At 34.0% G+C, this 24,505-nt stretch overlaps 2 protein-coding genes and 2 long non-coding RNA genes across 7 annotated transcripts; 1 reads left to right on the plus strand and 3 right to left on the minus strand.

Annotated features, from left to right (window-relative positions):
- Positions 1 to 2,919: 2,919 nt before the first annotated feature.
- LOC145011635 (uncharacterized) lies at positions 2,920 to 6,829 on the minus strand. 4 transcript variants are annotated; one of them, XR_013664191.1, is made up of 7 exons: positions 6,480 to 6,829; positions 6,070 to 6,317; positions 5,666 to 5,762; positions 4,747 to 5,587; positions 4,382 to 4,470; positions 3,594 to 3,926; positions 2,920 to 3,462 (listed from the first exon to the last, which is right to left on the minus strand). It is a non-coding gene; the product is annotated as an uncharacterized LOC145011635 (long non-coding RNA). The 4 variants fall into 4 exon arrangements; XR_013664193.1 differs by having other exon boundaries at positions 4,747 to 4,857; positions 5,394 to 5,587; positions 5,666 to 6,317; XR_013664192.1 differs by lacking the exon at positions 5,666 to 5,762.
- A 6,933-nt stretch (positions 6,830 to 13,762) lies between these two features.
- On the plus strand, positions 13,763 to 16,589 carry LOC145012464 (carboxyl-terminal-processing peptidase 3, chloroplastic-like). The gene is made up of 10 exons (XM_078971266.1): positions 13,763 to 14,296; positions 14,404 to 14,485; positions 14,559 to 14,689; positions 14,870 to 14,956; positions 15,034 to 15,201; positions 15,297 to 15,452; positions 15,542 to 15,628; positions 15,727 to 15,876; positions 15,962 to 16,069; positions 16,184 to 16,589. Exons 1-10 carry the CDS (start codon positions 13,955 to 13,957, stop codon positions 16,439 to 16,441), a joined length of 1,569 nt encoding a protein of 522 aa, XP_078827392.1. The 5' UTR covers positions 13,763 to 13,954; the 3' UTR covers positions 16,442 to 16,589.
- A 2,774-nt stretch (positions 16,590 to 19,363) lies between these two features.
- Positions 19,364 to 19,958, minus strand: LOC145011651 (uncharacterized). The gene is made up of 2 exons (XR_013664202.1): positions 19,805 to 19,958; positions 19,364 to 19,692 (listed from the first exon to the last, which is right to left on the minus strand). It is a non-coding gene; the product is annotated as an uncharacterized LOC145011651 (long non-coding RNA).
- A 2,363-nt stretch (positions 19,959 to 22,321) lies between these two features.
- On the minus strand, positions 22,322 to 24,499 carry LOC145012891 (chaperone protein dnaJ 6-like). Its single transcript, XM_078971686.1, has 8 exons — positions 24,230 to 24,499; positions 23,675 to 23,773; positions 23,480 to 23,581; positions 23,333 to 23,392; positions 23,136 to 23,242; positions 22,974 to 23,056; positions 22,785 to 22,875; positions 22,322 to 22,684 (listed from the first exon to the last, which is right to left on the minus strand). Exons 1-8 carry the CDS (start codon positions 24,341 to 24,343, stop codon positions 22,477 to 22,479), a joined length of 864 nt encoding a protein of 287 aa, XP_078827812.1. The 5' UTR covers positions 24,344 to 24,499; the 3' UTR covers positions 22,322 to 22,476.
- Between the last annotated feature and the right edge of the window lie 6 nt (positions 24,500 to 24,505).

The raw sequence follows: 24,505 nt of genomic DNA on the forward strand, positions 1-24,505 counted from the left end.
TGTAAACATAAACATGGAAATTCTGTGTGTGCACATGTTATGTGTAACATCCAATTTTTCAAAGCAAAATTTTCATTTTTAATTAACCAAAAACATTGTTCATGAAAACTCATCTCAAGAAAATCACAAGTATCAAATACAAATCATCATCACAATATCAAAGTGTCCTAAAATACCTGGAATCAATAACTACAGGTGAATGTGTACAATCAATCCATTGCATTCCCACAATCATCAAAGGTACCTGAAACACATTTAATCAACAACTGTAACCACAAATCTTAGTGAGTTCCCCAAAGTATCACATACAACACAACAAAAATAAACAACTATGGGTTATCAGCAACCTTGGAGACCACCTAAAGTCTCAGTGGGCAAATAACATGCCCTGTGGATTATCAATGAGTATTAAAACTTTCATTTAGACTTCGTTGGCTAATTCCTAATTTATTTTTCGTGTTTTGGTTCGAGGTGGCTTAGACTATAAATAACGTGCGAAATTCATAACTTCTTCATATGAACTCTGTTTTCGACATTCTTTATATCCATGACTTTTTATCGACGAGTACTACAACTTTCTTTTAGACTCCATCAGCTAATTTTCATTCTTTTTCAATTTTACAAATTTGAACAGGTTTCGCCTTGTTTCGAAACTTAGGGACCAAGTTTCGCTTATATTCTTCACATACGAGCTTCATTTTCAATTGTCTTTATATCAACGAAATTATATTTATGAGATGTTCAACTCTCATTTACATTGTTGTGGCTAACAATCAACCAACTTTAATTTTGATTTCTGTGTCGTACACTGGTGTACTGTGTTGCACTCGAAACTTTGAAAAACCATAACTTCGTCATACTAAGTCAAATTTTGTCGTTCTTTATATTGATGTGTTCCTATTAATGAGTACTTCGAATTTCATTTAAACCACTTTGGCTAAAAAGCAACCTATCTCTAGTTCACTTTTTTATGACACACATTGTCGTATCGGTTTGAACGAAAAACTTAGATAAATCATAATTTTCTCATACGAAGTCAGATTTCTGTGGTCTTTATATCCACGATATCATCGTCACGACTACTACAATTTTCGTTAAGATTATTTATCATAAATAATATTTTATTTTTAATGTTAGTTTATTCGCTCAACGGTGATTTTATATTAAGATAATCTACAAATATTCTATACTCCTAATATTTCTCCACTTAATGTGTTTACAATAACTATGTATTAGCTCGTAACGCATACGAAACACAATTACCCTATTCAAGGATTTTATTTATTCGATTAAATATATAATATTATTATTATACCTTAAAAGTGTATCATGAATTTGTGGGCGTTACACTTAGATTGCATGAACACATATGACATCATTATGTTTCCGCTGCCATGATAATGTGTTTAGATGCATAGAAAACCTAACAGAAAAAAATGTGATAGCGGTGGTGGTGGTGGCAGTGGAAGTGGTGGAAGTAAAGATGGTTGTAATAGTAGCGGAGGTGGCGGAGGTAATTGAGGTAGTGGCGGAGATAGTGACGAAGATGATGGTGGTTGAAAAAGAAACATCTTATTTATGGTTAGAACTTAGAAGATGTCTTCTAAAACCATAATCTACTTTTTTTTCTTTTGGAAAAAGATGTCAAAAAAATATATTTTTTTCTAACAAAGAGTTTTCCACAAATGTCTTCTCGTGCCCATATATAAGAGGAGAAAATTAACTTTTTGAGAAAAAAAAACACCACCGATATGTTATGTTTATGTTTGGTTATTAACAAAATATGGATGTCCTTGTTTCTCGATCACAGTCAATGGTGGTAGATGTAGTTAAGGAATATATATATATATATATATATATATATATATATATATATATATATATATATATATATATATATATATATATATATATATTCCTTAACTATATATATATTCTTAACGGTGGTAATCATGTCATGGTAATCATGTCATGTTCATTTTGCGGGTTAAAGGTTGTGGTTGATGGTTTATAAAAGTTCAACCCAGACATGTCACATATAAATATTTGTGTCTTCTTGCTCAACTCTAAATCAGATAATCACAGGCAGATCAAACCGTGTGACCTATTTAATTATATGAGTTCATGAGTTCGTGGGATAGATTTAAGTTTGTGGGTCAGAATCAGGTTTGTGGATCATGGAAAAAAGTCTAAATATCGCATACTTACTTATTAGTCCTTACTCTCTCCTTTATTTAATAAATATATTTTTATTTTTTAATCTAATAAAACAAACGGGTTCACAATCAACCCACAAAATTATTTGAAAACTCGAACAAGACCTATATAATAAATAGGTTGGCGGTTTGTGGGTTGGTGAGTCAGAAAAACTCAACCCAAACCCATTTATCTTCATGTTGGTTCGGTGGTCGTGTCGAAAATTGACACCATCTAGATATTCTAACACTACTAGAAAAAAGGATTTCCTTGACAGACATTGTCTGTCGTAAATGCCTATACATGATAGATAAATGTTTGTCATTAAAAGCCATGTCATAAAAGATAATGACAGGCATTTGGCCTATCATAAACTTTACGACAGGCCTTTATGACCCACAATTACGACATACATACACGACACACGTTTTCGACATACATTTACGATTGGCTTTGTATGTCGTAATTTGTAACATTCTTGCAATTATGACAAACATTTATGACATTCTAAACAACATGATTTTTGACAGTTTTTTGCATGTCATGGCTTTATATATATATATATATATATATATATATATATATATATATATATATATATATATGTGTGTGTGTGTGTGTGTGTGTGTATATATATATATATATATTCTTAATTTGTACCACATATTAAACAAACTAAATTACACATTTAATGTCTAATAATGCAAAATAAGATATCATACATATACCAAAAACATCCCATTACACTAACCATAATGTCAAAAGGTTCTCTTGCAATTTTGATTTGCATTTGAATTTTGTAAGGTTTTGGTTCCATCGGAATCACTGATTTCAATTCTATCGTAATCGCTGATTTTGGTTCCACCTTTATATATAATTAAATTTCGTGGATTTGGCAGTAGAATGGAATCATAGATTCTGATTCCAACATAATCACAGATTTCGATTCCATCAGAATCACTGATTTTGGTTCCACTTTTGGATAGAATTTAACTCCTTTTATTTGGTAATGGAATGGAATCACATATTCGAATTCCGTCGGAATCACAGATTCCAGTACCACCCTCATACCTTTCGTATTCTTGTAGATTGTGATAAGAATGGTTTAGCAACGCGTGACCACTTTCCACAAGATCCCTCCTGATATGCACCAGATTGATAGCTTTGGCTAAGTCCTCCAAAACACAAGCTTCTGAACCCCGCAACTTCAAACAGAATTCCATCGATTCCAACACCATGCTAAGCCGGCATCCGAACCTTCCAACCCTAAAATTAACCAAGGTTATTTTAGTAATTTCAAATCACTCTAACACACACAAGCACACACACACCTACAGTATATTGAAGGGCAGCATAAACACGGAAAATAGAAGGAATAACATAGGGGTCTCGGGCACCTGCTGGGGCAGTCAAAAGGGCAGCATTCTTTTTGCAGCAATGACAGCATCAGGTCCAGTAGAGCCACCCATTGCCTTCAACATTGCTTGTGGGGTTGATGGAAGCATGTAAAGGGTATTATCAGGATTTCCATAAAAGCCGAAACTTCTTAATAAATCAAATCTTTTACAGCATTTGATGTGTCAATCACAACTTTACAAGCTGGAATAATTGTACTTGATGTATAGTCTGCTGCAACTAATGGTTGTTGACTTTATCCACTTTTCCACACATGTAGATTCTTGTCACCAAATACATATGTAATTATGGTGTTTGTATTGATTCACAGGACCCTAAAGAAAAGTCAAAAAAAAATCATCAGAACTGCAGTAATGATAGATCCCTGTTGAATCTATCGTATACCCCATACATTCTAACAGATTCACAGGAACAAAACCACTCAATAATACCAGTAAATTAAAGATAGATTTCCATTCATTCGAGAGGAATGGTCTCTCCAAGAAGAACAAAGTTGTTTACAGATTAATTCTCAGCTACCTTCCTCATACTACTAACTACTATATATACTACTAAAGAAAAGGATAAAAGGGAATAACAGCCAACATAAATCAGGTGATGTTCCCACTAACAAAACAGCCAATAACAGCCATAACACTAAAAGGACCAAAGTACCCCTATAGCAAAAAAGATAACAGAATAACTCTTTAGAAACTAAAAGCACTATAGGATTAGTTAGGCTTATCAAGTAATCACTTTAAATGTGTGCATACAAAAGGTAGGAGCATACAACATCTGTGGAAAACTTGAATAGTTCTTCTCCATCATTTAAGGTGAGAACTCTAATCTTGGTATTTGATGCAGCTAATATTTCATCATCTATCATTACAAGAAAACAAATGTTAGAAAAAAAAGGTTAAGACAATTTAAGGACCATGTGTTGGGAAGACTCGCCAGAAAAATATATACAGATGAAGAGATAAGTTTATTTGAGATTTTCATTTCTTTTAACAGTTCACCAGTTTCAGAGTTCATTTCGCATGTTGTTCCATCTGTACTTATAGCACAAAGTTTACGCCCTTTGTTTGCAAAAGAAAGAGCAGCAATAATCAGAAAATTTATGATCATACCATCTTATTATTTTTCCTAGCATACCTATGATGATGTCCAGAAGATTTCCATTTTAACTCTGCAGAAGTGGCATTAATGGTGAAGACTTCACCATCATTTGTTCCCAATGCCATCAAACAAGTAATATTTTCTTTTCTGCGTTGAGAATTAAGAGGGAGAAGAATAAATAAGGGATTATGGAGCCGGATATGAAACTATTAAGGCAAATATGGAGTGTGAGAATTGAGATTTCCAATGCACTAAAGAATATTCAAACATAACTCGATGGTTTTGGATCCCAAACCTGTAATTCAAACATAATCTCCTATCGGGATCTCTCACATAATCCTATAAATGGTTTTAAAGCTAATAAATAATATATTCAATCCAATCTTTTTTAAAATATATTAATAAAACTACCTGCAATTCTTGAAAGATAATTGAGATTGATTCATTTGTAGCAATGGAAGAAAGGATTTCAAGTTTTAGAGATTTGACTTGATATGCATATGAAGTGTTTATAAAGAGGTCTTCAAAATTTGGAGAAAAAATAGAAGGCATCACTTTTGTAACGACTTGAATGTTGCAGAGGACCCGTGTCAATTGCAAAAACCTACTTCTTCAAATAGTATAATAAATACGATTAAAACAGTTTCACTAATTTTAATATTTGTTTTAATGTTACAGAGGACCTGTGTCAGGTGTAGAGAACCGGAGTTTTTTGAATCGTAGAGAAGGATGAATGCTTAAAAGTGGGACATATACACCCGAAAGATCAATCTCTCATTAAGAGATTACTTCTTGATTGTTGTTACCAACATCTTCATCCCACTCATGGAGAGATTGATTCATGATTGTTGTTACCAACATCTTCACCCCACCTCACCTGTTGAAATGGGTTTGAAATTTAAAGAATGAAAGTATAAAATAATAAAACTAGTTATGAGGTTGACATATGAAGTACCATTATGCATCTCCATTTTGATTTAGACCATTTGTAAGGAACTAAGGATCCATGTCACTTACTACGGTCACATGGATTATCTTCACCTTTGAATTGACTACTCCAAATCCATAATTTGTATGAAATGTTAAATGTCAAGTTGCATTAAATCAGGAAAGCTAATAAGTAAAAAACACTAATCGCATATTCCAAAACGAAGTATGTGTTAGTAGTAACTAATATCCATATTAACGAAATTAAGGAGTATCTCCAATCTAGCTCTGCTATTACTCATATCAACATGAGTTTTCTGAGTAATCAAAGATGAAAATTATCTATTGCTTCATCACATGCTGAGATACTACTGGAAATGCAAGGATGGTTGAAAAGTAGAGTGAAAATGTAGAAGGTGATTCATTGTGTACCTGTTGATGACAGAATCTACGATGATTTGAATGGGTTAACAAATGGATGATTTCCATTGCGTGTTTGAATATGCGAACAACCACAGGCTTTTTATCATTGTTTCTCCCATGCATCATGAGAGAGTTGGTTAATCGCTCCACAATTAGTCATTGAGCCTTCCTGAACCTCCTTGCTTGGTACCTTCCAGTTGTGTGAGGCATGTAGATTGGGTGCTTTGATGCAGTAGCAGTACAGAAAGATCAGGAACCTGTTTACAGAATTTGCATATTATTCTAAATCAACCAGATCAAGATTGATGTTCATGAGCTAGAATCATAATACATTGAGCTTAATTTCACACAACCATTGAAGAAATTAACAGGAAGCGCGGATACTGAAACACTTTACACAAACAAACATCTACTGATACCTGTGAATTTGGATCAATCAGTTAAGAATATAACATGAACGTCATCGTAGGTCCAGCGGTTAAAAAGCAAGATATCCCAGCGAGCCTTCCCGTCATCAACAATAGGTACGACGACCTCCATTGCTTACGATTCTTACTCAAACTGTAGAGCAAAATCCTTTGTGATTCACGAATTGGTGGAAGGAATGACAATGGCGTGACCGGTGGGGTAGTGGAAATTCGGCGAGTGGTGAACGAGGATGGAAATAGCGAGGCAACAAGTTGATTTCTTGAGCGAGGCAACCCTAATCGATCGATGCTTTCTTTGATTTGATGGAAATGGTGAGGTGATTTTGAATGGTAATACGAGATTTGAGGGTATCACCGTATCTGAGCCTTCCAGTGAATTGTTACAATAAGAAGCCCCACTAATCTTACAATGTACGATACTACCCTTTTATTTCTCTTTTATTCCCTCTTCAGTCCCTTGAGATATGATATATTCTTCAAAGGAAGATATATGGAAATATGAGTTGCAAACGTGAATTTCATCGTGACCCAAGTTGTAGCGCCCCGATTCCAGGTATGGATTTAAATGAAGAATAATTGGCCTTATGTCCTACTCGGTGAGTTGGTTGCCCTACTCGCCGAGTAGCAGCGGGAATAGAACGCATGTTTAGTGACCTACTCGACGAGTCCACTAAGGGACTTGGCGAGTAGGAGCTGGCAAATGAAACCCTAAATTTTGGGGGTTTTGCACCCTATTTAAAGGATCATTGGCCTCCACCATCCTCCCTTTACTGTTTCTTGTCCCTCTCAAACCCTAAATCGTGTGTGTGTGTTCCTTGGTGTGTTCAAGCTTGAAGGAGTAACCTTGGAGAAGGAGGCACTTGAGGTAGCAAGGAAAAGCAATGCCAAGAATTCGTGGGAAGCTAAGGGATTTCCTCAGTTATCACTCTCTAGAAGGTATTAGGTTGTTCCTTAAGCTCATTTCTCTTTTAACCTCTCTTGGATGGGTGTTATGAAGGGCTCTCCATGTTTAAGCTAAGATCTGAAGTTGTAACTTCAGATATGGACTTCCCTTAACCTCTAGATTCATAAAGTTCCCAGCTTGTTTAAGGATGAGACTCTCCCAAGGTGTAAAACTCCATTAAGAGCTTAGATTGATCATTTAGGGCCTTTAGAGCCTTGCATGTGCGTAAAGTTTGCAACTTTACTTGATAAACATGCCTTAGGAGCTTGGATCTGCAATATGGGACCTTGCCATGGCTTAAAAAGCATCTGCATGGATTAAGAACTGCAAGGACTCGGCGAGTTGAAGGAGAAACTCGGCGAGTCCGTTGAAGATGGCCATGAACTCGCCGAGTTGGATGAACAACTCGGCGAGTTCGTTGAAGATTGCCTTGAACTCGACGAGTTGTTAGAAGACTCGGCGAGTTGGCTAGGGTTTCTTCCAAATCTTGGCCACGTATGAACTCGACGAGTTAAAAAGGGAAACTCGACGAGCCAATTAATGATTTCACGACTTCTCGAGTTCAGGAAGGACTCGTCGAGTCGGTGATCTGCACTCGGCGAGTCGAGTCAACATAGACTGTTGACTCTGACTGTGGACTTTGACTTGGACCAAGAGTTGACCAGTTGAATTTTGTTGGTTTTTGGTAATTGGGAGATTTATAAAAAAGGTTGTATGGTACATATAGGTGGTGGAGTTCGTGTTGGACCCAGGAGTTGAGCTTTCTTATTTTTGACGATAGTTGCGAGGTGAGTTATCCTCACTATACTAAGGGGTCTAAGGCACCAAGGCCGGCCGATTGGATATGATATCCTAGTAGTTGTATTATGTTGAGTATGAGTTAGTTGTGCATGCTAGTTTGAAACGCTAGAGGGTAGGCCTGTAGGACTACCTGTGATACTGATTGATTGCCTGTATGTGCATTATCTGTTACATGTTTATATGTTATGTGGGATGGGTTGAGGTTGTACTACTCCGTGCGGTAGCCAACAAACCCTAGAGTATTCCAGATATGAGTTGATGGCACGGTAGGCAATCCAGACTCATACTAAGGACTTGGGAGCATTCCAGATACGAGCTGAGGGCCCGGTAGGCATTCCAGACTCGTACTGAGGGCTCGGTGGCAATCTAGATATGAGCTGAGGGCCCGGTAGGCATTCCAGACTCACACTGTGGGCCCAGGGGTATTCCAGTCTGTAAAGTCGTGGACCCGTTATGTGTTGTTCTGCTCAGTTTGTTATGATATGTTACGGTGTGACATGGTTATGTGGACTGTATGTGTATCGGTATTTTCGGGGTAACTCACTAAGCTCTCAGGCTTACAGTTTTAGTTTATTGTTTCAGGTATATCAGGGGATCGCGGCAAGGTGAAGGCATGATTGTACAACTCCTCCTATTATGTTATGTTCCTGGGAAAACTCTGATATAAATGTATTCTGAAAACAAAGTTGTAATGTTTTGATGAATTCGACATGTTTTGAAAGTTTAAATTTGGCTTGAATTTTTGGGTGTTACACAAGTTTATCCCTTTATTTTATAATTCATATCGTTTTTTTTTGGGAGCATTTCTTTGTGCATTATTAAAAGAGTTAAGTAATGGATCAATATAGGTTCGATTTAAAAAAATGTAACTTTTTATTTAGTTAACAGTGTTGGATATATATATTAAAGGATTTCAATATAATTTAGACAACTTATGGACCATCCTCCATTTTCATAGTAACTTTTTTTGCTTTACATATTTTAAATTGATAGTCATTTTATCCATAGGATGGCACTCGTAGCATTCTCCTTACCTAGTCAAGATAGTCACCGACAACTATAATTGAAACGTACAATTTTTTTTTTCTTCCTTGCCTCTTTTAACAAATAACAACTATATAGCTTCTATCAAACTTTATCAAAAATACCCCATATTAAAATTATATATCCATCTAAGATAATATCTATATAATAAATTATTCTATATTATCTTAAAAACTTTAATTATTCCTAGATTTCTTTGGATTGAATTTTAATTTTCAAAAGCATTTTTCTATTGAGTTACATTATGTATCCTTTTAATTTTAACTTTTTCTTATAGTAATAAAGGATAAAAAGCAATTTAATTTACTCTTTAAAATATGACATAAATTGATGACAGACATCTCTGTCTGTCGTAAATCATTGATTTTTTAAAATATATGACAGAAAGTTTATGACAGTAATTTATGCCTGTCATATAACTGCTGTATGTAGTAATTCGTCTGTCAAGAAAAGCCTTTTTTCTAGTAGTGTAAATCAGTAGTTCCATATGGACAATCACAAGGTACACAGACAGATCATGTATCCAATTCTAATGTTTTTTGAGAAAATTGATGAAGCTCTATTTGTGAAAAATGTCCCGGTTAAAGTAGTTGATCTTGATCCAGTCGTAACAATCAATGATGAGCCGGTGGTAACAAATGTTGAGTATATAGTTAGTAATGATGATGATTACTATTATTTTATAGATGGAGTTGATGGGGACTACACTACATACAATGTTACTGAGGGAGAAGATGCAGAATTGTCATGTAATGATGATAACACTTAGATGATAACACAAGTGTTAAACATACTCTCGTGGAAGGACCGATCGAATTGGATTTTGAAACTAGAGGGACCAACCATATAATGCCAATGAACGTTATCTTCAACTTGCAACCTTCTAGAAACCACATATGCCATTTTTAAATTTGTGTCTTGTCTTAAAGTTATTATTTCATATGTTTGATTTAATTAAAATAAATAAATAAATAAAATAAAAATAAAGTCTACATAGGATGTTTATGTGCTCATACGTTGTTCTTGTCAAACAGGACCTGTTTTGATTGTTTAGATTTCTTGCTGTTGATATTGGTTTATGGTGTATATTTTAGTTGGCCAATTTGAGCCTATAATGCAATTGATAAGATTTTTATTGCAACCTTTTCTTATTATAGTGGCATAAAAAACTGAAATGAGAAAAACTCGAAAGAAAGAAACCTAAGTGGTGTATAGAATAAAGACAAAATTGCAAAAACAATTCCTGTGGTATGTATTTTTTGGGGTTTTTAGTCCAAACCATGACTTTTTTGGATTGGTGGTCCTTTTGAGGTAGTTTCGTTGCGTTTTTTGTCCTTCGGTAAACGGAAATGATTGTAATGCCCTTGGGGTATTTATTTTCTATTTTTCTTTCATTTTTTTGAAATCTTATATTCATTTATTTATTTAAAAAAATAAAAAAAATAAGTGGGCCCTCTCTCTCTCTCTCTCTCTCTCTCTCTCTCTCTCTCTCCACACACACACAAACAAAATCCTTATCGGCAACACACAAACGCCACACCTCTCCTTACCATTACCTCTGCCTTTCTAAACATTTCTTCTCCACCCCAAGAGGCTTATCTTCTACACAATTTAAAACATATCGGAGCTGATAAGATATGAAGCAATAAACGATAGTGGTAAGGGATCAACGGACGCGGAGGTCCTCATCCTTATCGGCTACACAGAACAGATAAACCATTAGGGGATGTGGAGGTCCTCATCCATACAACCGCTCTCTGGTAACTCCTACTTCCATCATTGATGCATCAGCTTTATGATTTTTCCCCTACCGATAACTCATTATTCCATGATCGATGCCTAAAGGGTTTGCTATGATTGGTGTTTTATGATGTTTAGCTTGAAATAGGATAGCAGAGAAGGAAGCCCTAGATTAAGAAAACTTGGATTGATCTTGAATTTCTTGTACCAAAGCTCACGTCGGTAATGATCATAACATATATACATATATGACCTAAATTTCAAAAGGTTGGGACCACTTTTTGGGGTGATTTGCTTGTTGTGATAGGTAGCGAAGACTTCCTAGTTTATCATAGTAGAAGCCGATTTTGCTGTTGGGGTTCTGGGAGGAGTTAGTGACCTGAAAGTTAGAAGAGAGGAGGATGGGCACGTAGACGTTGAAGCCGTAGATGGTGGCATCTTGGAGGATAAATCGAGGTTTTTGGGCTGAAGAATTGCCATTTGATGAGTATTCGCTTGATTATTTTACTTTTCTTACCACCGTGGTGGTGGCACTATTTGACCGACATGGTGGTTGGTGGTGTTCAATGGTGGTTTAGGTGGATCAGAGGGATAGTAGTCTAGTAGAAAGAAGTGTTTAAAATGAAGATTGGGTTGGGGAAGAAAAAGATGGGGTGGAATTTTTTTTTTTTACTTTTTCTTTGCTCTGGAGAGAGAGAGAGAGAGAGAGAGAGAGAGAGAGAGAGAGAGAGAGAGAGAGAGAGAGAGAGAGAGAGAGAGAGAGAGAGAGAGAGAGAGAGAGAGACCCTTCTTATTTTTTTAATTATTAAAATAAATAAATTAGTATTAGATTTAAAAAGAAATGAAAGAGGGTATTACAGTCATTTTACTATTCAGATGGACCAAAAATACAACGAAACTAGCTCAAAATGACCATAAATCCAAAAAAAGTCGAGGTTTGAACTAACAACAAAAAAAAATGCATATTACAGGACCGCTTTTACAATTTTGTCTAGAATAAACAATAAAGTGTTGAAAGCCCAAACCTCAAACCAAATGTCATGGCCCAACAACTATGACAACCTTATTCATCCAAAGTGTGAGACCCAAATTGTTAGTAGTCATGACCAACAAATGAAAGAGGTATGAGTCGTTCGGTAAAAATAAAAGCTTTGTAAGAATAAACACCAACGGTGTCTTTCATTTGGCTCTTCGTCTAGTATACATTGATGTTGTTTGCTTAAGTTTTGTTTTCTGTTGTTTCTAGTTTAGCATGCTCTTTCCTTGTTTTTGTATCTTGATTTGTTGGCTTCCTGCTAGCCTTTTATTAATAGTGTGACAATTCTAAAAAAAAAAAAGATAAAAGTAAAATAGTTGTGGATCCATTTCAATCTGAAGTTTACCAATAAGAATTTATCTTTTCTACAAGTTGAAGTATCGGTTGTTCCGGCAAAAAGAAGATGTCATTAGTGTTTTAACAACCAGTTTGAACCGGCCGGTTGGGCCGGGAACCAAAGAAGTGAGCAATTGAAGTAGCATTAGTTTTATGTCTATTTCTATACTGAAATGAACCGATCGGTTTTTATAAAAATCTGGTTTAACCGATTAAATTAAACCGGTTGAACTTGTTAAATTAAATAAAAAGTGGAAACAGATCATTTTGCATAACAAACTTTGATATTTTTTTCACATTGATTTAGATTTCTTTGGATAAAAACACATGGTAAATGTTATGAAGTTTTTTAATACGTTTGTATTCATCTAAAACTATATTTTATTTCCGTACTATATTTTATTTTATTTTTGATGTATGTAGCTTGATGTAAACTTATGGTTATGTGTTTTTTAATGTATTTGAATTGATCTATAACTTGTATTTATATAGATTTTTAATGTTTAAACGTATGGATATCTATGTGTGTGAAAAATATGAAAATTATAAAAATCGATTAAACAGGTGAATGAAACGTTTAAATCGGAAACTGATCACCATATCAATTCAACTAAAAAACAGAATTTAAAACATTGGATGTCATAAAGTAGATAAATTATCTAAACATAAAATTTAAAAGATTGTAAGATATAATGTAATACTTTTTAGTAAGGTTGTGAAAATCGTTCGACGATAGCTTAACGGTTAACTTGTGTTAAGCAATTAATCGGACTCTATAGAGATTAATCGACGATTAATCGGGGACCCTAAATTATTAATAAAATTATTAAATGAAATAATATATCTTAAAAAATAAGTATTCGAAAATTTTAGTATAATATCTTAAAATTTGAAAATTAAAAATTTTAGTATAATATTTGAAAATTAAAATTTTTGAATTTTTTAAGTATTTTCCGCCGAGGACCATCAAGAACCGTTAAATCCGAGTTTGACAGGTTTTAACTAATTTCCGCTTAGCAACCTTATTGTAATTAGTTAAAAGTCGTCAAATGATTATTCACCGATTAATTGACCGCCAATGTTGATTTCTGCAACACTGCTTTTTAGTTTCTAATAAGATTAATAATAAACCATTTATCATTATATTTTTCTATAATAATAATAATAATAATAAAAGTCTTAAAAGTTAAATCTACAACCGTCGATTCAAAATAGAAAATATAGAAAACACACCAAAAGAGAGGCAAATTTTATTTTGTCTCCCTCTAAATTCCAAAACTTTCGTTATTGGACACTTCGTTTCAAAGCCACGAGTGTAGATGCACGTGGCGGAACACATGAGGTTCTTAAGATACTTCCACTCGAACTCTTACTTACGCCCACGCTACAAACTCTTACACCACAAACAACAAAGATTCATCTCGTTTCAGGGATCTTTCAAATTCAAACTTTTTAGAATTAGATTCACAAATAATCCAACCATTTTACACTTGTTCATTCATTCCCCATAAATCCCTTCGATTACAATCTACAAACCCCCTAAATCCCCCACTTAGAGTATCTACCATGGATGCTCTACGCCGGCCTAATCTCGATCATATTAATTCTTCACCCATTTCATCAATTTACACCAAAACCCCTCAAACACCAACTTCTTCAACTTTGCCCTATAAGTACCGATTCTCTTCTTCAAATTTCAATGGTTACCATAGCAAGTGTAAAGTATCAACGCCACCTCAAGCTTTACCCAAGGCAAATTCGAACGAATCAGTTGAATCCAATAAGAAATTGGTTGCTTCAATCGCTAAAGGTTTGATCGGGCTCGCTGCTGCAGTCTCTGTTTGTTTAGATTCGCCAGCTCTTGCCGAGTCCTTGACAATAGCATTCCCAGCTTCTCGTACTCATGAGGTAGGTGTTCATTTCGATCATCTTTTTTAGTAGTTTGTTTGGGTTGTGCAGATAAGGTGTTCGATCTATCGCTTATATGGATTTTGGTGAATTGGATTTTGTAACAGGTGAATGCTGTGCAGCGAACTCTTGTAGAGACTTGGGGTTTGATCAGAGAGACTTTTGTTGATCCAACCTTTAATCATCAAGGTACGATTCATTTCTGTTGTTTTATGTCGTTTAGTATCAATAGTTTTAACGTAAGTTTAATTGTTTTCTGTAGACTGGGACTCCAAGTTCCAACAAACAATGGTGGAAATGCTTCCACTTAGAACAGCTGATGCAGCATACAGCAAGATTAAAGGAATGCTTTCCACTCTTGGAGATCCCTTCACTCGCATTATCAGTCCAAAGGTGCAATTTTTCCCATTATTTTTACAAAACTTGTCCCTGTGGTGTCTGAAAGAGTTTTCAGTTTTGGACTAAACATGGTAAAAGTCAGAAACAACAGGGACCATTTTTGTAACTTATTCTTACTCCTAGTGCCAAAAGGGGAAACTTACACTATTTTCTTTTCGGCAATGATTTGTACAGGAATACCAAAGTTTTCGAATTGGAAGTGATGGAAACGTGCAAGGAGTTGGACTATTTGTGAATACTGAACCAGAAACTGGTCATCTGGTTAGTGATGCCTGAGACCTCAGTAATGGATTTTTTATTTTATTTTTTTTGATTTAATTTTTAATTTTTTGTTTTAGGTTGTATTGTCTTGTGTTGAGGGTAGCCCAGCTGCTAGAGCTGGAATACATGTAGGAGATGAGTTGATTGAAATAAATGGAGAGAGAGTTAAAGGGATTAGTGGTGAAGCTGCTGCACAAAAGCTCAGAGGTCATGTTGGGACAAGCGTTACAGTCAAAGTGCACAATGTAAGTTTCTTACATTTAGGTTTCATAGGAAGGAATGGAATGGTTGATTCCTTTCCAAAGGATTTTATAGAAATTTGTGCATGTTTGATCTACAGGGAAAAAAGTTGGCCATTGACTCTAGTTTTAGAGAGGTGAAGCTACCCCGTGAATTCATCAGACTTTCTCCTATATCAAGTGCCATTATTCCTCATAAAACACCAAATGGTCATGTATCCAAAACCGGATATGTAAAGTTATTAGCCTTCTCCCAGGTGCTTATTAATTCTCCAAATCTTAGTAGTCTTACTTTATAACTTCATATCTTAAAGTCATCTATCTAACAACAAGTTTTTGTAAACAGACTGCTGCTACAGATATGAAACACGCCATTCGTGAATTGGAAAATCAGGGTGTTGAATCTTACATTTTGGATCTCCGAAACAATCCAGTAAGTAAAGTTGTCTTTTTTTTTTTTTTTTTTAAATCTCTAGTAAACTTTTGTTTGACCTATTTAGTATTTTTCTACATATATATGTTATGTTGTAGGGTGGTTTGGTGAAGGCTGGACTTGATGTTGCTCAAATATGGCTGGATGGAGATGAGACTCTAGTGAACACAATAGATCGAGATGGGAACATGCTTCCTATTAACATGATCAATGGCCATGCTCTTACTCGTGATCCTCTAGTTGTTCTTGTAAGTTTTCTTTTTTTTTTTTTTACAATCTTTTGACATGAAAATCTATATATTCAAAATTTCTGTAATTCTATATAATGTACAGGTTAATGAAGGGAGTGCAAGTGCAAGCGAAATCTTGGCAGGTGCACTCCATGACAATGGCAGGGCGAAGCTAATTGGCAACAGGACATTTGGGAAAGGAAAGATTCAGGTAACTTTTTTGAATCTTTAGAATATAAAACTCTATGATTAATTTCTTCAGCATGATGGATGTATTCTATAATATGTTTTGACTTGTTTTGAATGATATTATGCATAATTGAAGAGTGTGACTGAATTACATGATGGATCGGCTCTTTTTATCACGGTTGCAAAGTACTTATCACCAGCACTTCATGCTATTGATCAAGTTGGCATAGCACCCGATGTCCAGTGTACAACAGAGATGCTGAATTCATCAAAAGAATCAGCAGCATTCATGAGGAAGAAGGGTGTAGCTTCCTCATCTTTGGAAGGGGATTCTTGTATTTTGGTAGCAGAACGTGAGTTGGATAATCAAGAATCTAAAGGCTCTGCTTCCTAGAATATTCTAGTTTTGACTCTATGTATCTATCTCATGCTCAGTTTAAGACCACAGAATATTAGTGAATCACTGTACATATATATATATATATATTTGTGTGGATATTATTTTTATCTGTTAGATTAATGAACATTACTTGTTAGATACTTGTGATCTTTTTTGCTTTGCGAAATGAGAAGTTTATCTTAATGCACACTAGCATCCTATACTTTCCTTAATCCCTACTATAATTGATTTCATTTGTATTAAGGTCCAAGTAATATTTACACTCTTTGTTTCGGTTGTGTCCATTCCTTATGTATTAAACTAAAAATAGTACAAAGCCTTAGGAATCTAGAATGATGAAGAAAGAACATGCACTCTACAATATCTTTTTTTTATTTAATTAACCGACTTCTATAACATTCTTGAAATTTAAAATACATCATTGTAATTTCACGATATAAAATTTTTACGGATAGGAAATCTGGTTGTTAAATTACTTAAAGAAAATTAAATTACCATGAGAACCACTTTTAACAACCTTTATTGATTGCTTCGTTGGAATAACAAAAAATCAAAGTATAAACAATAAAACAAATGTAGATATATTCTTTTTTTTATATATAAATAACAGAGGGGTCTAACTAACGTAGATATCTTAAAGAGAATCATTTAATTATAATGAAGGTACTTGAGCACGAGCATCCACTAAAGCTTATCGATTTACAGCTGCAGTATCTACCATGCCCTTTTACAGTTGTGCGGAGAGTTGCAATGACTTTGCTCTCCATGAGTGGTGCACTCGACTCCCCCAAGAAATACAAAACCACCCAGATCACCCACAACATACCCTTGTTCTCATGTACACCATGATGATGATTCCCCGTTGCTTTTTTTGGTGTATCCTATTGTAATGTTTGTCGTTTGCCTTGCAACAGATTTGCGTATTGTTGTGTCGAATGTGGATACTATGTGGATGTTACCTCAGGGGCGGATCCAAGGGGATCCCGGGGTAGCCCGGGATACCCGTCAATTTTTTTTCGGTAGTGTAATTTTTGTTTACGTATCCCTCAAAAAAAAATGGTATAGTGTATATATACGCATCCATCCACTTATAAATGTAAACAAACAGTTGGTTTGCTAGTTAAGACATTGGCTTATTCAAGCAAAGGTCTTGAGTTCTATTCTCGCTTCTTATATATTCTTTGTTTATTTTTGTTTTATTTTCCCAGCTATTCTATCCCACATCGTTAAACACATGTAAACTCAACTATTTTTTTCTATTATATAAACTTGTTATGCTTATGCTTTATTTGATATCTACTTTGAGTCCCACATTGATTCAAGTATCAAAATATACTTCAACTTCATGTTTATATAACAAAACTTGAGGTTAGCTAAGGATTCAATTAAGATTTGGGTTTAAAACCGAAACCGAACCTAGGAAATCCAAGTACCCCGGGAAAAAATTAGATTACCCTAAAAAAAATTGGGATACCCTTTACCTTGATCCTGGCTCCACCACTATGTTACCTATGGATTTATACCCAAAGAAATCACACATAAAGCTCACCCCAATCTTATTCTTTCAATAGTTATGGATTTATACCCAAAGAAATCACACATAAAGCTCACCCCAATCACATTCTTTCAATAGTTTCGACACATTCTTTTGAAGTGCCTTGTCATATATGTCTCCAAACAGTGGCGGAATCAAGAATTTTGATATAGATGTACAAACATTATCAATATATATTATATATAGTTATCCATTACCGGGCATTAAAAAACATGTTATAATCTCTTTAGTTGGTGGTACAATAACATGAAACATGTTTACAAATAATACTTTTTATAGATATAAAACAATTTTTTGGGGGTACTGTAGTACCCTCAACACCCCCATCTAGCTCCGCTAGTGTCTCTAAAGACTTACTTGGGATCCTAGCAATTATCCCGAGTATCATTTTTCTTCTATAAAATATAAGCCTTCATTCGGTTGCAAAATATGTGATATTTATATACATCCCGAATGTGCTTTGTTATTACCAGAGACACTCACACACAAACATGAGAAGCACCCCATGCATCTAAGTTACCTCCCAATCCAGGACCATAAGAGCGAATACTTTTGTGAAATTTGTGAGGAGGATTTGAACCCTCATGCATCTTTCTATCATTGTCATGATTGTGTTCAGTCTATACATACTCCTTGTTCTCCACTAATACTTAAGTGTGAGTCTCATACCTATACCAGTCATATCAGAGGCATTCAACAATTTGTAAATGTAAAGTTCGGAGGCATTCATTACCCTGGTGGTCACCCACACCCTCTCTCATTTGCTCAAGGTATTGTATCTGATGGGTCAATGTAGTATGTGTGGTGAGAAATTACAGTACAAAATGATCTTTAAATGTCTTGAGTGCAACCTTGCAATTGATTACCAATGTGCGTATTTGGATCTTATGAAGCTTTCGGGTTCTCCTGTACGTTTCTCAATACGTTTCTCAAACTATAATATGATTTGTAACTGTCATTGCTCTTTCCTGTATATATATCCCTTTTTATGCGTAAGACAATATAAATAAATAAATAAAAACAGAATTATATTGTGTGCATGTTAACCCTTGCAATCCTTTTGTTCATGTTCATCCCTACTAATTCAAACATCTATTTATAACTATGAAATTAGTTAACTTGCCATATTCTTTATTAAATATGTTTCTGGTTATAACATATTAACATACATTTGAGGAATAATGGATGATCATAATGCATCTCCAGTTTTTTGTATTATTTCAAGAATGGAGTTAGTCCAGGCTAATAACCAGTGTTTAGGTTTTGTTTTTGTTTTATTTGTGCTGTTTCTGTGTCTCCGTAAACAATGCATGATAATGGAATCAAACAAAAAAGAAAGTGCTTCTGTTAGGATGGAACGATTGAAGAAGCAGATTTGCCTCTGATATATAGATGATGAACAAAGAATAAACTCACATTTAACAAAATAAGCATAATTCATGCTCTGAAATCGCACATACATAATAGAAAAGAAGTGGATCAGATCTCAGTTCCTTAACTGTGTTAGGGCGGAGAGGATGAAAGCGAATCCAACCAGGATGCCGGGGATCGGTAAGGAGACGGCGGCGCCTGCAGCGGGAGATGGAGCCGGCGACATTGCAACGTCCTGCGCTGAAACGGGCGAGGCCAGAGCTGCGATGAAGAAGGCGACTAGGAAGACCTTGACGGCGGTGGAAGTAGTAGGGCCAACCTGCGCCATTTGAAAGATTAAATTACAACAAAAAGTTAATTTTCTGTAGCGATGACAAATTACAATTGAATTTGAGTGATGATGATGAGGAAAACTGAGAGGTTATTTATACATGAGAAGATCACAATAATTAGAGTGTGAATGAAGGTGACAGCACAACGGCAATGAGTGCGTGACAGCGGAGGTCGGAAGGGGCGGTGGAACTTATTTTTCAGGCTTCTTTTGCAGTTTGCACGTTACGACAGTGGAGCTCAAGTATGCGCAATCATAACCCTGGTGAAGTCAAAATGAAATAAAAGTATACTCATAAATTTATAATTATATTCTTTCCATTTAATATCTTAAATGTAATTACTTTCCTTCTTTATAAATCATCATAAATTTAGGAGATACATATCGAAAAGAAAATCATTTGGATGTCTCTCCGTTAAAAAGTGGGTCTTTTGTATAAACAAAAATAACAGATAAACCGATAATAATTGTTATAAAATCAACCTAAATAAAAACTGTCACTAATCTGTGACTATATTGCCAGTAATTCGTCACTAATACTAATATACTTAAAAATATTATGGACCATCTAAACGACACGGGTTTGTGCGATTGCACACCCCACAGATGTCCATATTAACCTTACTGCATCGAGTAATCAATGATGAACATTAAAAATCATGTTCAATTGTCACGAAAATTAAAATTATCCTTTCACAGAATGTGATTCCTTTCTCAAGGATTTTCATTTCATGAGGAATGGTATTTATTTTCATTTCATGGAATATATGTAATAACTATAAATTACCTTCATTTATTTATTCAATAATTTTAGTTTTTATAAAATTTAAAATTTCATGTAAATACTTTTTTATTTTAAAAATTAAATAAAATATAGAGTATCATAATTATATTTCTTGATTTTATTGTATATTTTTCTTTTCGTTTTGTAATTTTTCTTTGATTTTAAATAATTCTTTCTAAAAAAACATGCTAAACTTAAATTTTGGATTCCATATTTTGGATTTTGCCTTTTGGACAGGAAAAAAAAGTACTCCTAAATTTAAAAAAATATGTATTCCGGTAAACAAATTCACAATTTCGGAATATATATATATATATATATATATATATATATATATATATATATATATATATATATATATATATATATATATATATATATATATATATATATATTTGATTGAAATAAATCTAACCAAAAAAATTTATAACAAATAAGTAGATAGGATATCATGGATGACATTTTGTAAAAGTTTCAGTTGTATTATACATTTTAAATTTTAGAATTAGTGTATTTCTAAAAAATGGACGCAACCAAAGAAAAAAATTGCATATCGTATGTTATTGAAATTCAAAAATAGTTCATATTTGTATTATTATTATATATTATTTATTCATGTAATTTATTTGTACATGTGGGCCCATGGCTTTGGCCCAATCCTCTCATTGTAGTATTTTTAATTTTTTATTTGGGTTATGTTTGACGTACTAGCTGAAAAGCTAGTTGTTAAATAAAAAACTAGTTGATAGTTGAAAAACTAGCTGACAAAAAATAAAATTTGGTAAAACTAGCTGAAAGGATATGTAGGAGTATGTGTTTCTATAATTAATTAAGGGACGTATTTGGAAAATTTTTAAAAAGCTCCTAAAAAGCTAGTTTAAGTAGTTTATAAGCTAACTTAAAAGCTACTTTTTGGCTTACCAAACACGACAACATAAAAAAAACTCGAAAAATAAGTTAACTTATCAGCTAGCTGTGAAACGCCAAACTCAACCTTATTGTTCATGGGAAAATAATAGAAATGATGGTCATTAATGTAAATACTAAAAAACAATCATTTTATTTATCTTTAAGATTATAGTGATTTGTTACATTATTTTTCTTGCTGTAAATACTAAAAAACAGTCTGTTAATTTAAATACTAAAAAACAGTCTTTTTTTTCTGCCACCTAATTATCATTTCTTAGCATTTAGCATTTTATAGAGAGTAGTTAGCACTCCTCACACTCCTTGTTTTTTTTTTTCTCATTTTCTTTTCAAACTTAAATAAATTATATTTTTTTAAAACACAAACAATTAATATTAAATAAATTACATTTTTTTTAAACATAAACATTTCATATTAAACTAAAAGATAGCAATAAATTTAAATTTAAAATACTTAAAAACACGATTTGATACATTAAAAAAAAAATTAAAAGAAAGTTTTAAAAAAATGGTTAAAAGCTTAAGGGTGGTCAAAAGTTCCAACAATCAATCAAAGCCTTCTCCCCTTCTCCTCTCCTCTCCTCTCGGTGAGCAGCTAGCGACTTCTGGTGGCAAGCCCCCTAACACGAGCCAGAGGCGGTGTGTAGCAAGCCATGTATGCCGCCCCACTCCTGTTAGCCTAAAAATTATGTTGTCGTTTTTGTGAGTATCCCAATACATTGATATGTTGTTTTATTAAGAAATTGCATCTTTTTTTAAACATAAATCTTCCATGCCTTAACACACTCTAACATAAGCTTGTTGTGCAAGGTACTAAATTTGAATATGGAAATAATCATATCTCTAAGTTTGTTTATATACTTTTAATCTAAAGCATAGTCTTCTTACTAGCATTAAATAACAAAATGAAAGTAATTTGTTTCGTAATTTATAACACCTAATAAAGATTCCCCATAGCAATATAAAAGAGAATGAACAAACAGAACCAAACAAGAGACACAGAAAGTTTGTTTGACAAGATAATATAAGAATTGTGTACTAAACTCTAAATTAGATCACATCTACTTAGATTTCTTAGATTTCTTAGAACCCTTGCGTTTTTCCAGTTTTACCCTTGCAGCTTCAAACTCTTCTTCAGTAGGCTCTGAAGACTCTCCCCCTCCACCATACTTACCAACCAGAGACGAAAACATAGCATCCAAACGCCCTTTTCTCTCACTTTGCCTCTGTGAAATTATAGCATACAAATCATCCGATTCTTTCTTTGACCTGTCAATAGTCAAACATCATCATATCACTTTCATTTATCAAAACCATAATCCCAAAAAAAAATATATTATATTAAAAATTACAGAAACAAATGACTCACTTCCCCCTTCGCCTCAATGGATCTGTAGGTGGTTTTGTTTCAGAGACTTGCTTAGCCCATTTCTGGTAGGATTTGGTCAACTTCAGGTCTCCTACAAGTCAACATCAAAAAAAGTAACAAAAATGGGGTTTCTTTTTTCCTTAATGAAAAGAAAAAAAAAAAGTACAGAAAGAATTATATAAATCTTACCAGATGAAATTGCTTCATCTAATATATCTTTGAATCGATGTGAATCAAGTTTAGGATCTGAGCATAGCATGGAGCAGAATAGCCTGTGAAAGATTAAAGAGGTTTTTAGAAAATTAATCTCATAATGAAATGTAGAGCATATGATAAAGAAAAAGGTTATACCTGTTCATATGACCTTTGTACTTCTTGTAAAGATCAATCAAATCATTTTTCTCAGAATCAGATCCTCTGTAATTCGATTCAAACTCTTCAATATCAGCTTCTGTAACCTACAAAGCATTTGTATTTTCAACTTTATTACCTAAAATACAGTAAGGATTTTAATTTGTGCATATATTCTAAAGTTTAATGAAGAAAACCTTTTTGTACATAGATCGGAAGAAGTCCTTCAAGTTTTGAACCACATCACCAGCAAGTTCCTGTTTAGTGAGAAAAACAAAACCATGAGTGCAACTCAAAAAATGTGATATAACATTAGTTTCAGTTAAATTTTGTTAAGAACTTACAGCATCATCAACACAGCCAGTTTGATCATAAAGTGCTCGTTTTTCTTCATCACCAAGTATTGATATAACTTTCTGCAGTTGTTGAAATTTCTCTTTGGCATCCTGCATGTGAATGGGAGGAGATTAAGAACATGTTATGATAACACAAGAGTTTATTAGAGGATTAAATGGTAAAACAAAAGATTGATTTTTTACCTCGTCGTTAGGATTCTTGTCTGGGTGTAGACGTAATGCCAGCTTATGATATGCCTTCTTTATTTCCTGTTGGGATGCTGTCCTTTCCACCCCAAGAATCTACACAGCACATAGTTTTATAAAGTTTGCTTAGCTAGATTGTTATGAGGATCTTCAACCCTAAGTGTAATCATCTACTATGAATTGGGATTCTCGTATACAAGCAGCAATTCCCTTTTAGGGTTAGCCGATCGATTGAAATTGGTATAGTACAGTACTTCATTCAAATAGAATTAGCAACGAACGGAACGGTAAAGAGTAAATAAAAAAGGATATCGATCTAAAGAAAACTAGGGTTTCACCAAGAACAATAAAGTTCAAATAATCGACAAATAGTATCTTTTGTGGTGATATCTCATGAGCGGAGTGTATCTCATAAGAGCCCTAATCTAATAGGAAATGAAAATTTGAAAAATGCCCTAAATCAAAGAGCAAAGTGTCACAGTTTGGCTTTCTCGAAATATAATCAGTTACGCAGTTTTTTCAAGCATTCGAGTCTAAGATCAGGTAAGATACCTCGTACAAGCTCTTATCATTCGAAGAGGATGAAGATTCACCGAGATTTTCTTGATTTTGTTCATCTTCTTCTATGTTTTCTTCATGAACCGCGGATTTCTTTCGTTTGCCCATTTGAAGGTAGAGAACGCTATACTATAAGACTACGCAATCGAAGTCAATAAGATGATATACAGAGATATAGTGGAGCGTTTAACGGAATGGATGACGAAATTGCAAAAGAGAAACTTTAAGACGGGTCGTGGTGGGTTTTCCCGCCATCATAATCTAATTCCC

This window comes from Lactuca saligna, chromosome 8 (genome assembly GCF_052625555.1).
Source record: "Lactuca saligna cultivar CGN05327 chromosome 8, ASM5262555v1, whole genome shotgun sequence".
In the NCBI taxonomy this organism is placed as follows: Eukaryota; Viridiplantae; Streptophyta; class Magnoliopsida; order Asterales; family Asteraceae; genus Lactuca; species Lactuca saligna.

Bases quoted from the DNA above. Each gene is read 5' to 3' on its own strand.
- LOC145012891 (XM_078971686.1), bottom strand. From the start codon at position 24,343: ATGGGCAAACGAAAGAAATCCGCGGTTCATGAAGAAAACATAGAAGAA. The intron at 23,582-23,674 runs GTAAAAAATCAA...ATTCACATGCAG, and splicing joins ACAAGAATCCTAACGACGAG to GATGCCAAAGAGAAATTTCA. The intron at 23,243-23,332 runs GTTTTCTTCATT...AATGCTTTGTAG, and splicing joins TCCGATCTATGTACAAAAAG to GTTACAGAAGCTGATATTGA.
- LOC145012464 (XM_078971266.1), top strand. From the start codon at position 13,955: ATGGATGCTCTACGCCGGCCTAATCTCGATCATATTAATTCTTCACCC. The intron at 15,877-15,961 runs GTAAGTTTTCTT...TATAATGTACAG, and splicing joins GTGATCCTCTAGTTGTTCTT to GTTAATGAAGGGAGTGCAAG. The intron at 16,070-16,183 runs GTAACTTTTTTG...GCATAATTGAAG, and splicing joins TTGGGAAAGGAAAGATTCAG to AGTGTGACTGAATTACATGA.